General features: G+C 33.6%; 2 protein-coding genes across 2 annotated transcripts; both read right to left on the reverse strand.

The window, feature by feature from the left end:
* Window positions 1–4,299: 4,299 nt before the first annotated feature.
* LOC124370613 (tigger transposable element-derived protein 6-like) lies at window positions 4,300–5,658 on the reverse strand. Its single transcript, XM_046828903.1, has one exon. The coding sequence runs from the start codon at window positions 5,656–5,658 to the stop codon at window positions 4,300–4,302; it is 1,359 nt and encodes a 452-aa protein (XP_046684859.1).
* Window positions 5,659–8,589: 2,931 nt separating this feature from the next.
* LOC124370614 (piggyBac transposable element-derived protein 2-like) lies at window positions 8,590–10,323 on the reverse strand. Its single transcript, XM_046828904.1, has 2 exons — window positions 10,021–10,323; window positions 8,590–9,459 (listed from the first exon to the last, which is right to left on the reverse strand). The coding sequence occupies exons 1-2, from the start codon at window positions 10,321–10,323 to the stop codon at window positions 8,590–8,592; spliced, it is 1,173 nt and encodes a 390-aa protein (XP_046684860.1).
* Window positions 10,324–13,007: the final 2,684 nt, after the last annotated feature.

Consider the following 13,007-nt stretch of genomic DNA (forward strand, 5'->3'; position numbering starts at 1 on the left):
TATTTCAAAATATAATGATAAACTAGAATTAATAATGGTAAACTAATAAGCACGATGACGCTCAACCTTGTAACCTCCAGAAAAGAGTTATAGCTCTTATCTTTATTTAATTAATATTTATTCATGTTTTACGTATATTCTGTTGCTTATAGCTACAACTCAATTTTCTTGTCCTGTTTATTTCAGTATTTTAGTGCGAATGCCAGATGCAAACATAATTGGAGAGATAGTATGAAACACGCAGATGCATAGGAAACACAATTCAAAACCTAAAAATTGTAAAACCGAGCCTAATTACAACAATCTTTGTGCATATGAGGCTGTACGGAACGGTTTTAGATGAGTACTTCAGTGCTCAAAACAAAACCGATTAAAAGTTACATTTCAGAATTAAAGTTAATAATTTATGAATAAATTAGAAGCTTCTTCCATAGTAACTCCTTGAAAGTTAAATATAACTTTCGTTAAGATTCAAAAACTTGGCGTCTTACATTTTTAAAGCATAAGAATAAGGTATGAAGTTTGGTACAGTTTCACAGGAAACTTTATCTGTCATACCTACAAACCATATTAATCCTATTTATTCACTTGTAATAAAATCCGTATGTCAGTCGGAATAGGAATAGGATTACATACAACTTTACAATAGTTTTCGCAACACCACATTGCAGAGCTGGAGATCTATTGGATAATTTACTTGATGTTTAAGAAATTAACATAAAGTTATTGAATTTAAATGGATTTCGTCACGCATTTGTTATAACACTGACAAAGGTTGATGAAAATTTACAATTTTACTAGGGTTATCCAAAGTGTAAGAATTTCACGTATCGTAAATGTGACTCATTTACAAAATCCCGTCAACATTGGATTACAATTGATAGTATGAAGACACTATTAAACAATTTTACTAGGGTTAACCGAAGTGTAAGACTTTCACGTATCGTAAATGTGACTCATTTACAAAATCCCGTCAACATTGGATTACATTTGATAGTATGAAGACACTATTAAACAATTTTACTAGGGTCAACCAAAGTGTAAGAATTTTACGTATCGTAAATGTGACTCATTTACAAAATCCCGTCAACATTGGTTTACAATTGATAGTATGAAGACACTATTAAACAATTTTACTAGGGTTAACCAAAGTGTAAGAATTTTACGTATCGTAAATGTGACTCATTTACAAAATCCCGTCAACATTGGATTACAATTGAAAGTATGAAGACACTATTAAACAATTTTACTAGGGTTAACCAAAGTGTAAGAATTTCACGTATCGTAAATGTGACTCATTTACAAAATTCCGTCAACATTGGATTACAATTGAAAGTATGAAGACACTATTAAACAATTTTACTAGGGTTAACCAAAGTGTAAGAATTTTACGATCGTAAATGTGACTCATTTACAAAATCCCGTCAACATTGGATTACAATTGAAAGTATGAAGACACTATTAAACAATTTTACTAGGGTTAACCAAAGTGTAAGAATTTCACGTATCGTAAATGTGACTCATTTACAAAATCCCGTCAACATTGGATGACAATTGAAAGTATGAAGACACTATTAAACAATTTTACTAGGGTTAACCAAAGTGTCAGAATTTTACGTATCGTAAATGTGACTCATTTACAAAATCCCGTCAACATTGGATTACAATTGAAAGTATGAAGACACTATTAAACAATTTTACTAGGGTTAACCGAAGTGTAAGAATTTCACGTATCGTAAATATGACTCATTTACAAAATTCCGTCAACATTGGATTACAATTGAAAGTATGAAGACACTATTAAACAATTTTACTAGGGTTAACCAAAGTGTAAGAATTTTACGTATCGTAAATGTGACTCATTTACAAAATCCCGTCAACATTGGATTACAATTGAAAGTATGAAGACACTATTAAACAATTTTACTAGGGTTAACCTAAGTGTAAGAATTTTACGTATCGTAAATGTGACTCATTTACAAAATCCCGTCAACATTGGATTACAATTGAACGTATGAAGACACTATTAAACATTTTTACTAGGGTTAACCAAAGTGTAAGAATTTTACGTATCGTAAATGTGACTCATTTACAAAATCCCGTCAACATTGGATTACAATTGAAAGTATGAAGACACTATTAAACAATTTTACTAGGGTTAACCAAAGTGTAAGAATTTTACGTATCGTAAATGTGACTCATTTACAAAATCCCGTCAACATTGGATTACAATTGAAAGTATGAAGACACTATTAAACAATTTTACTAGGGTTAACCAAAGTGTAAGAATTTCACGTATCGTAAATGTGACTCATTTACAAAATCCCGTCAACATTGGATTACAATTGAAAGTATGATGACACTACTAAACAATTTTACTAGGGTTAACCAAAGTGTAAGAATTTTACGTATCGTAAATGTGACTCATTTACAAAATCCCGTCAACATTGGATTACAATTGAACGTATGAAGACACTATTAAACAATTTTACTAGGGTTAACCAAAGTGTAAGAATTTTACGTATCGTAAATGTGACTCATTTACAAAATCCCGTTAACATTGGATTACAATTGAAAGTATGAAGACACTATTAAACAATTTTACTAGGGTTAACCAAAGTGTAAGAATTTCACGTATCGTAAATGTGACTCATTTACAAAATCCCGTCAACATTGGATTACAATTGAAAGTATGAAGACACTATTAAACAATTTTACTAGGGTTAACCAAAGTGTAAGAATTTCACGTATCGTAAATGTGACTCATTTACAAAATCCCGTCAACATTGGATTACAATTGAACGTATGAAGACACTATTAAACAATTTTACTAGGGTTAACCAAAGTGTAAGAATTTTACGTATCGTAAATGTGACTCATTTACAAAATCCCGTCAACATTGGATTACAATTGAAAGTATAAGGACACTATTAAACAATTTTACTAGGGTTAACCAAAGTGTAAGAATTTCACGTATCGTAAATGTGACTCATTTACAAAATCCCGTCAACATTGGATGACAATTGATAGTATGAAGACACTATTAAACAATTTATGCAGGAATATCCTTGGTTCTCGAGTTATAAATATTTTACTTATTATTTAATATGGTAAACAATTTAATGAACTGTACTATGATAAAATTGTGGCTAACAGGTTGTCTCATAAATAATACAAATTGTGTGGCAACAGGATTGAAATCAAACTTGGTTTGGATGTGTGGCAATTAGTCGGAGATGTAAATAAAAAAACATTCAGATTAACTCATTGCTACTTGATTTTAAAGTTGGTTAGTAGTTTCATTTATTACTCATCTAGTATTTATTAAGGTATGTGCAGTTAGATTTGAAAACTTATACCGAAATTCAATAATAAAATATGTTAAATATATCATACTTTTTTACTTAAGATGACTTACAAACATTGTAGCACCAACAGAAATAAAATACATTTTTCAGTTGTAATTACTTTAGCTTGCAGCACTGTACGTTTATCCCTGTTAACTTATGTTATACACAAGTAATAATAAGTTTATAATTTACCTATGTAGATTTTATTAGGTATTTAATTAAATGGTGATCGATTCCTTTCTCTGAGAACGTTTCTTTATGGACAAACAAAACTAGGTTCTGTTATTGGAGAATATACATTAGCTCTTGACTGCAAAATCATAAACCGCATCTTTAAAAATGTAAAAATATTGAACTTTTTTAACATTCTGAAATAAAAACTAGGATTTCCAAGGATATTATTTATAATTTTGACTACATCGAACAAGTAAATCTAGTACACTGAACCATAAGTCTTAGTGACTTTCATTCTATTAAGGTCAAATATTCCACTTTTTGAACAGTTAGAGGCTTTGGTAATTCTAAGCAATACAGTCGACTCTCGATAATTCGAAATTGGCGGGACATGCAAATAAATTCGAATTAGTGAGAGTTTTGAATTACCGAGAGTTTCGATTTTTTGAGAGGAAAAGAAAACTATTCGAATTACCAAGAGTTTTTTTATTAAACACACAATGTCATACGGCAAACTAACAAAACTTAAAGAACATTAATTTCTAATGATTAATTGAAAAAATCTGTTATCTTTGATTGCTTTTTCTTGTTGATTCGTGCCTCATCGACGACCTTGTTTAACACAAATAGTGCGTCGAACACTTCCGGCCCAACTTCTGTCTGCAAAGAAAAGAAAGAAAACAACTGTCACAGCGTATTTCGTAACAAATGCCGAAAATTACGTAATTTGTTGGTTGTATTATAACTTATGACATACAGTATTTACATTGAAGTTTTAAACTAAACAAACAGCTGATTTTAAGGATGTGCTGGCTTCCTTCAGTGTGACAGGCGGGAACTCCTGGTCTTCCTCATCGTTATCAACATCAGGTTGTTCTTCATCTTTAGCGGCCAAGATGTCAGCATCAGTAAGGGTTCCCCATACTACAACTTCGTCATCAACTTGCACAAAATCTTCAAATGGAACATCTCCTATTACAGGGTGAGATTCCCAAGGTGTTGGCTGCACAACTTGAAGTTCTTCATCGGGTGTGTTAACACAGAATCCAGACTTACGAAAACAGTTAAATATTGTCGTTTGACTCACACTTTTCCACGCTTTTTCAATAATCAACATGGCTGTGAGAATAGAGATGTTTGGAGTTGCATTACTGTCAATTCCATCCAGTACAATCTTGACTATTTCATGTCTGTAAAATGCTTTGAAGTTTTGAATTATGCCTTGGTCTAGAGGCTGCAACTTGGATGTTGTATTTGGTGGAAAAAAGTGAAGTTTCACATTCGAGAGATTTGGAGGGTTGTTATGAACTGAACAGTTATCAAAGAATAAGAGGATTTCACGATTTTGTTTTTTCATGTCGCTGTTCAATGAATTTAACCACTCGTTAAACAACTCCGTTGTCATCCACGCCTTTTTGTTCGAGCGGTAGGTTACGGGAAATGACTGGATACCTTTAAAACACCTAGGTTTTGCTGCTTTCCCGATGAGGAGGGGCTTCAATTTTTCGGAACCATCCATGTTAACAGTCACCAGAAGAGTTAACCTTTCCTTACTATGTTTCCCTCCGTGGCATTTCTCGTCTTTAAATGTAATTGTCTTGTCCGGCATGCATTTAAAGAATAAGCCGGTCTCGTCGGTGTTAAAAATGTTGTGTGGTTCATAACTTTCTGTTAATCTGGACAACTCTGCACGCCAATCGGAACACACACTGTCGCTAACGCTAGCGCTTTCCCCACAAACCTTTTTAAAAAATATACCATTACGTTTTTTGAAATTAGTCAACCAGCCTCCGCTTGCTGCAAAGCTGGGGATGCCAAGCTCTTTAGCATATGCCTTTGCCTTTTCTTTTAAAAGCGAACCTCCAACAGGAACATTTTTATCTCTACACTGTCTAAGCCATGTGACTAAACACTCTTCTAATCTAGGATATTCACCTTTTGTCGTTCTTTTTCTTCCTGCTACGGAACTCACTTCAACTATTTTTTGTTTATTTTTTATAATGGTAGACAAGGTACTCGCAGGGATTTGAAATGTTTTTGCAACTTCCGACTTCGCTTTACCACTTTCTACCGCCGCGATCACTTCTTTCTTTTCCGAAAGAGATAGACATTTATATTTTTGCTTAGTAGCCATCACGACAAACACTTCTTACACACAACAAACACGACTTCCACACAACAACACGGCGCAAACATAACCAACACTGCAAAGAGTATGCTCTGGGACACAGGATGCAAAGTTTCTTTTTATGACAGGAATAAGTTGAAATGCGTGTTTCCCACCGGCCGACTCTCAATTCGAATTACAAAGAGTTCTGTCGAGTGAACATCGAATTACTGCGTGTTCTGTATCGGCCTAACCTCAATTCGTTTACGTCATTTCGAATTATAGAGGGTTCCGCCGACAAGACTTCGAATTACTGCGTGTTCAAAATTAGTCTGTCCTCTGCGGTAAGTTCGAAATACCGAGTGTATCAAAATGCATTGAAAAATTTCTAAATAGCGAGAGTTTTTCAAGGGACCGGCCTATTTGTTCGAATTACCAAGAGTTTTGAATTATCGAATGTTTGAATTATTGAGAGTCGGCTGTATATGGGTCAACCTCGATTTTTCTCATATTACAATATAATGTTCCAATAGTCAATTAGAAAAGGAAATGACTAGAATTTCTTGCTGGAAAGCAGTTATAGGGAGCAGGCAACCGCCAGCTGGTCATGTGTTTAAAATTGTTTTACATACATTACACCTACATCATATTGTAATATGTAATAACAATTTATCAGTAATTTTTAATAAAAAAAAAGAATCACGCACGATGCCTGCCCGCTGCGCAGCGCTTCGCGCTGCTTGCTCTTTTAGAAAAAAAATTAACTCGAGTAGTTCCAAATTTGAAGCCCAGATCACGTCAGTGCCCCTGATCACTAATAGGTAATTCTAAGCAATATATGACCGTCTGGCGGTTGCCTGCTCCCTATAACTGCCTTCCGGCAAGAAATTCTAGTCATTTCCTTTTCTAATTGACTATTGGAACATTATATAGTAATATGAGAAAAATCGAGGTTGACCCATATATTGCTTAGAATTACCGAGGCTTTTTATGATATCCAGAAGTAAATGATTAGAAGACAACGATAAATTATAATTTAATATACTAGACTATAATCTACATTCTTCCTCTAAACTTTTGAAACTTAAATATTCCATCTAAAAGATAGTTTATAAGGTTTTTGACAGCGGATCACAAACATAATAATGTAATACACTATTGGAATTATTAAGGCAGATAAGTAGTATATGATTCAGTATTCAAACAATCCTAAGACTATTTAATTACTTCAAGGAAATACTGTAGTCAGTGGCCAAATGTTGAGTAAACCTGCGGCAGTTCTGTAGTGGTCTGAGCGAGATTTGTGGCCGCAACTCCTCAATTACAGTAATAAACAGAGATTGCAACCAATTAGAGTAAAAATCTTGGAACAACCAATATTCGAATGATGGTGAACTCATCTTGAGTAAACTTCCGGCAGGTCCGTCGAGGACTGAGCGAGAGTTGTGGCCGCAACTTCCTCAGGTACAAAATTAGACAGAGCAATCCTGTAGTCAGTGTGATTGTGTACGTCAGTCTATCTTTGACCCTTACCTTGCGGAAGAGTTGATTTGATTATCGGTAATTTAGCATTATAATAATAATCTTGAAATAAGTTTTAACGATTTCAAAAATTATTCAGTTATACGTTATTCCATTTTTGGTTAAAATCTTTAACTTATTATTATGCCTTATATCTTAATTTTACGATAAATGATATATTTTACCTTAGAATAATGTACTGTCACATTAAATTCTAATGTTCACTCAGCTCTATAATAAAACCCCATGCGACAAATTAAAATAATTATTTTGTTCTACATATACTTAAAAAATGTGCCACGCTAGGGTTTACATCCCCTGTATGAGGGTGAAAACCACGGTGGCATAGGACATGGTCAGTTAAACCAGCAATTCGGAAAGTTGCATGTGGTAGTTTACATTCGAATTCTCATTGTCATAAATTGTACAATATAATAATTACAAAATAAAATCTATAAATTACATGCATAATTCGGTGTTATTGATTAATACTATAAGTAAGTACATTACAAGATACAGGAAAACAATCTTCCTATACAGAATTTATTTATAATTTCTCTTTCGCAGACAAATTATTTCCACATAAGCATAAATCACTTTTGAGCTGTTAGGTCGAAATATACAGATTTGAGTTGGAAAAAACGGTTTCAAGTTTGTTATGTAAAGTTTTATATCAAAGCATATTTCCATGTTAAAGAGCAAATTAATTTTTATCAATGATTAACAGTGTTGCGTGCTACCCTTTTCGTGATGACTATGCAAACTAGTTATGTTGATAAAGTTTTAGAACTTTTACGTAGAACGCATTTAGTATTTGAATTAAATATCAATAAATGGTAATTAGTAATCTTAGAATACTATGCTGTTAGTTTACCGTCTCTGTATGTTATATTAAAACGAAATTAATATTTTTCCAGTATTTTAACCCTTTAATGCATGATTTTTTTTATTTTAAATAAAAAAAATATTTTCATGTACAAACAACCTTAACGTATCAACGGAAAAATGTTAAAAAAATTGTTTTTATAATTTTTTTGATTTTTATTTGATTTTTTATGTGTGTTGCTCCTGAGCTACACCATGCGTAAACGGCTCACAGGATCTAATACAATAATTGGTGGCAGATAAGTAAAAGGCAATTGTTTGATTTTAAAAATTCAGATTTATTACATTCTTGTCATATATAAAACATGTTTAAAGATCAAGAGAATAAAACAAACAATGTTGCAAATATTCTAGTTATGAAAAGTTTTAAAACAATTTTTTTTAGCGTGAAAACAAAGATTGATGTCACACAGTACATTTCACAAAGGAGAATCCTTTGCATCCCTCTGCCTTACATCTATTTTTTCTTCTCATCCCAAATAGGCCAGTGGTTAGTTTTGTCTCTTATTACATCCTTTGGAGGTCGGGAAATAGCAGTAAGCGTTCTTTTCTTCAAACAAAGATGGTGGAATCATTGGAAGGTCTTCCTCGCTTAGGGGTGTTCACAGATCCTATTTTACAGAGTGTCACCCCCAAATCAGTTCTGAACTCTTTTTGAGTCATTCCCTTAGTCTCGGAAAGAGTCGAATGCAATATCCATGCATTTACTACAGCCATATCCACCATATGGTAGAACATTCGGAAATACCACTTTCTACTCCTAAGTCGAATATGGTGTCGTCCTATGTGAGAGTCCATGAGGTCCACTCCTCCCATGTGCTTATTGTATACCTTGACAATTTGTGGGCATGGAACATCAATGTACTTTTTGGCTTTTCGATCGTATCGCTTGATACTTTCCATTGGGACTACACCACACAGAGTTGATCCTAACATCACTGAATCATTGTCCCTCCATGAAACCATGGACAATTTGGTGTCGTTGACATTAGTAGTGAACTCCACTGAAGTTCCTCTTGACTCTTTTCTTCCTTCTTTTTTATCAGTAAATGGAATATTGGGGATCCTATCCCTCCTAAAAGTTCCCAAAGCAAAAATACCTTGAGTTCTCAAGTAAGAAAACAGGAGAAGGCTAGAATAAAAATTATCACAATATATTGTGTAATTCACATTTCTGGGAACCTTTCTGCAGAGCCTCACCACTATATTTCCCGTCTCTCCCAAATCTGGCTCACTGGCAAGTCTAGACTGAGTTTGGCCTGAATAAATCTCAAATTGGTGGGAGAAACCTTTGTCATCGCAAAGAACATACAGCTTATATCCCCACTTATGTGGTTTGCGAGGGTTGTACTGCCTCATGTTGTGGTGCGTTTTTGTGGCACATATCTGCTCATCCACAGACAAAGAAGGTCTCATTGGGGACTGAAGAGAACTTCTCATTTAGATGTTCAACTATGGGTCTTATTTTGAAAAGTCGGTCTCGATCGGGGTCATCAAGGGGCTTCATGTTTGTGTTGTCATTGAAATGCAAAATGGACCTCATTGACTCAAAAGCATTTACACTCATGCTATTTTTGACAACATCATTCCCGATAAGTGAAACTCCACATGTCCCTTACGCTAGTGTAGTTCACAACTGAGGACATTATAAACTATCCCTAAAAATCTTTCCAGCTCTGTGGTGGTTAAACTTTTAGTTTTTTGTGGATCTTTCTGCGAAGAGTAAAGTGAACTTTCAAAACAAATTTTGTCAAGAATAGAGTCATCAAGAAATATTTAAAATATTGATAAGGAGTCTCTAAGTCTGAAACTCTCTCCGGCATAACTAAGTTTTCAATTTTGAAAACTTTTTCATCACTGTCTAGTTCTAAATTCTCATTTTTCCATACCGGTTTTAATTTTTTGCTCAAGTGGTTTCTTTAGCGTTTTTTTCTGTAGTAAATTTTCTTTATTGTTTGTTTTTGTAATTTTTTTTTCTCGAACCTTATACTTATTTGAAGTTGAAATGTCCACAGTTGTGCCTGTCTGCACTATTTCAATTGAAGCCTCTTCTTCCTGGGGTAATATTACGCTAGTCTCACCTATTGATCTTTGTTGCTGAAGTTCATCATTACGGTCATCGAGAATCTCATCCAACCGAGCGAAGATCTGGTCATCTGTAATATTGTCTTCATCGATAACCTCATCACACTCATCATCACTGCCGTAGGGAACGTCGAGAAGGTGAACAATTTCATCATTTCTCAGCGAGGTCGATGGTTGTGGTCGATCTGGATCCTCATTCATAGTTCCTAAAATAATACCGCTAACATTAGGTTTTTGTAAGGGTTTTTATATTAATTTATAAGGTATGATTATCCTTACAAAGAAATATGATTACCTTTTATCTTTATCGTTTTGTCTGTATTAGTGTATCCTAATTTTAGCTTGCATATTAGGCTATTACAGTTTTTTGTAAAATAACGTGACTTAAGGAAATCTTCTTGGATGTATTAATATTTCCCTTGATAATAGTTGGTTGTTTAATTTATTAAATAAATACCAGTTTAGAGTTTAATTAATTTTTGTACATAACAAATGTTTAACGACTCTTTTATTATATATTTATGTATAACACCGTACATTACTGAACCCATGTAGGCGAGTCGTAATACAAAGTGATAATTATATAAAACCAAGGTACATACATAATAAAAGTGATAGAATCTTACTAACTTATATCTCTCTTTTGGATAAAAGCAATTTTTACTCAAATGCAAACATTGGAAAAAGGCACATTATGTACTTATAATGAAGATTTATGACGTGCTTAAGACTTTATTAATTTAGTTTAAGATTAGGAATGCAAAATTATAATCTGGTAACTATACCTACTGCGGTATTTTGAATTATATATGAATCACAGAAGATTTCCAATCATGGTACAGTACAAATAGCCAACAGCTACAAAGGCGGTTATCGAATCTATAATTTGGTTTCATCAAATTGAATACATCTATGATTTAATGTAACAATAGTTCTGCTTGAAGCTCAGTAGCGCTGATATAACAAGAGTGTACTGTCAAACATATAAACCACTTGTCACCAGTAACTTCTCACACATTTCCCCGCGCTAGATCAACTTTTTCATATACATCTTTTTATTATTGCATTTTAATCATATCTAAGATGATAATTTAAATGCACCCCCATTAAAAGAGAAGCTGAAAAACCCTTAGGCGTCTTAAGTTCTACACCCAGTGTAGAATTGAGACCTAAAATCTATGAGCAAATAAGTTTTAATGGATTTCCTGAAAACAGACATGAAATTTATTCATAACTATTGACCTTAATATTATTGAATACATTTTTAAACCATAAAGTAATATATTATATAATACAAGTAGAATGGATCGTTAACGTGAATAAATTAAAGTAGTTTAACCTGTTGGAAGGTTGAAAAGTTGCAATATCCCTGAAGTAAAATGCTGGCCGCAATACCGTCCGTTATTACGAGCCTCAGCTTTATTTATAGTTCAGTTGCCGGATGTGGTAATAATGTACCAACTCATAGTTCTTACATGAACAATGTTCTTCTGTTGTGCAACGGTCAATACAAACCACCACGATTCATATGGCGTTATTTGCTGAATCGTCTTAGAAACTTATAATTGTGGAATGTCAATATTGATTATAATCGGAATAAGAGCACACAACACCACTTGTCACGTAACAGGCGCCATCATAAAAGTCAGTGTTGTACATATAAAAAGAAGCATGCAAACTTTAAGTCTGTAGTTCAGTTTATTTTCGAGAAATCGTGTAGCCAGACAGACAGGGTCATACGGGCCAACAGAAATGAAAAGTTTTCATCCTCTATAATGATAGGCTTCGCTAACGCTCAGCCAACAAATGGATTTCAAGTAAAGTAAGGTGCCACTGAAAAATTACAGACGTAACGGCTTACAGTAACTTCCTAATGTATAGCATCACTCATGTTCAACCAGCCATGGAGCAGCTAAGATATGCTAGCGCAACATGTTCCTGCTGGATAAGACCATTCTTATGATTCGGAAAGATGATTTCCAAGTCACGTCCAGGTTCTCAAACACAAGCATAGCACGTACCACTGTTAAAATTAGAGATCTACCATCGGTTGAAATCGTGTATAGTGTAGCTAGTCAAAGAGAGAAATATAATTGAATTGAGGAGTAATTGTTGAGGGACGGTGAGTTGCGAGTGGTGAATGTAGTTATCAGCTCCCCAACGCAATCAGCCTTGTGAACAACAATGGCCGAAATACATCAGGGTTTATGACAGTTGATGTTAACTGTTAAATGCTATGTTCTATGATTTAACTCAGGCCTTCCTGTAGAATATTGCAACCATGATGACTAAAGAAAGTTAATACACCATACTGAGGTGTCTTATAAATACCAATAAGATAATTTGGGTTAAACTGTTGTCATATATTATGTAACTCACATCTTTCTGTACAGTATTACTACAATGGTTGCTAAAGGTGGTAAGTACAACATTCCTAAATGTCCAACCAATAGGTACCAGTATAATACCGTATGTTAAGCTGTTGTCATATACAGTACTATATAGCTCGCATCTGCCTGTATAATATTACTACAATGGTTACTAAAGGTGGTAAGTACAACATTCCTAAATGTCCAACCAATAGGTACCAGTATAATACCGTGTGTTAAGCTGTTGTCATATACAGTACTATATATAGTACTTTATATTATACAGTACTATATATATATATATATAAACTTCCACATTATCTTATATATATATATATATATATATATATATATATATATATATACCATTAAGATAATGTGGAAGTTCAAACTCCTTAAATTACTTTTAACTTTTTATTGTTACAAGTTTCTGAAGTAGAACTTGGCAATCTGAACTCTACCTCAATGATTTATTAGAGACAAGACCAAAAAATCACATCCATTAGGGTTCAGTTA

The sequence above is a fragment of the Homalodisca vitripennis genome, unplaced genomic scaffold, assembly GCF_021130785.1.
Source record: "Homalodisca vitripennis isolate AUS2020 unplaced genomic scaffold, UT_GWSS_2.1 ScUCBcl_348;HRSCAF=2147, whole genome shotgun sequence".
Classification (NCBI taxonomy): domain Eukaryota; kingdom Metazoa; phylum Arthropoda; class Insecta; order Hemiptera; family Cicadellidae; genus Homalodisca; species Homalodisca vitripennis.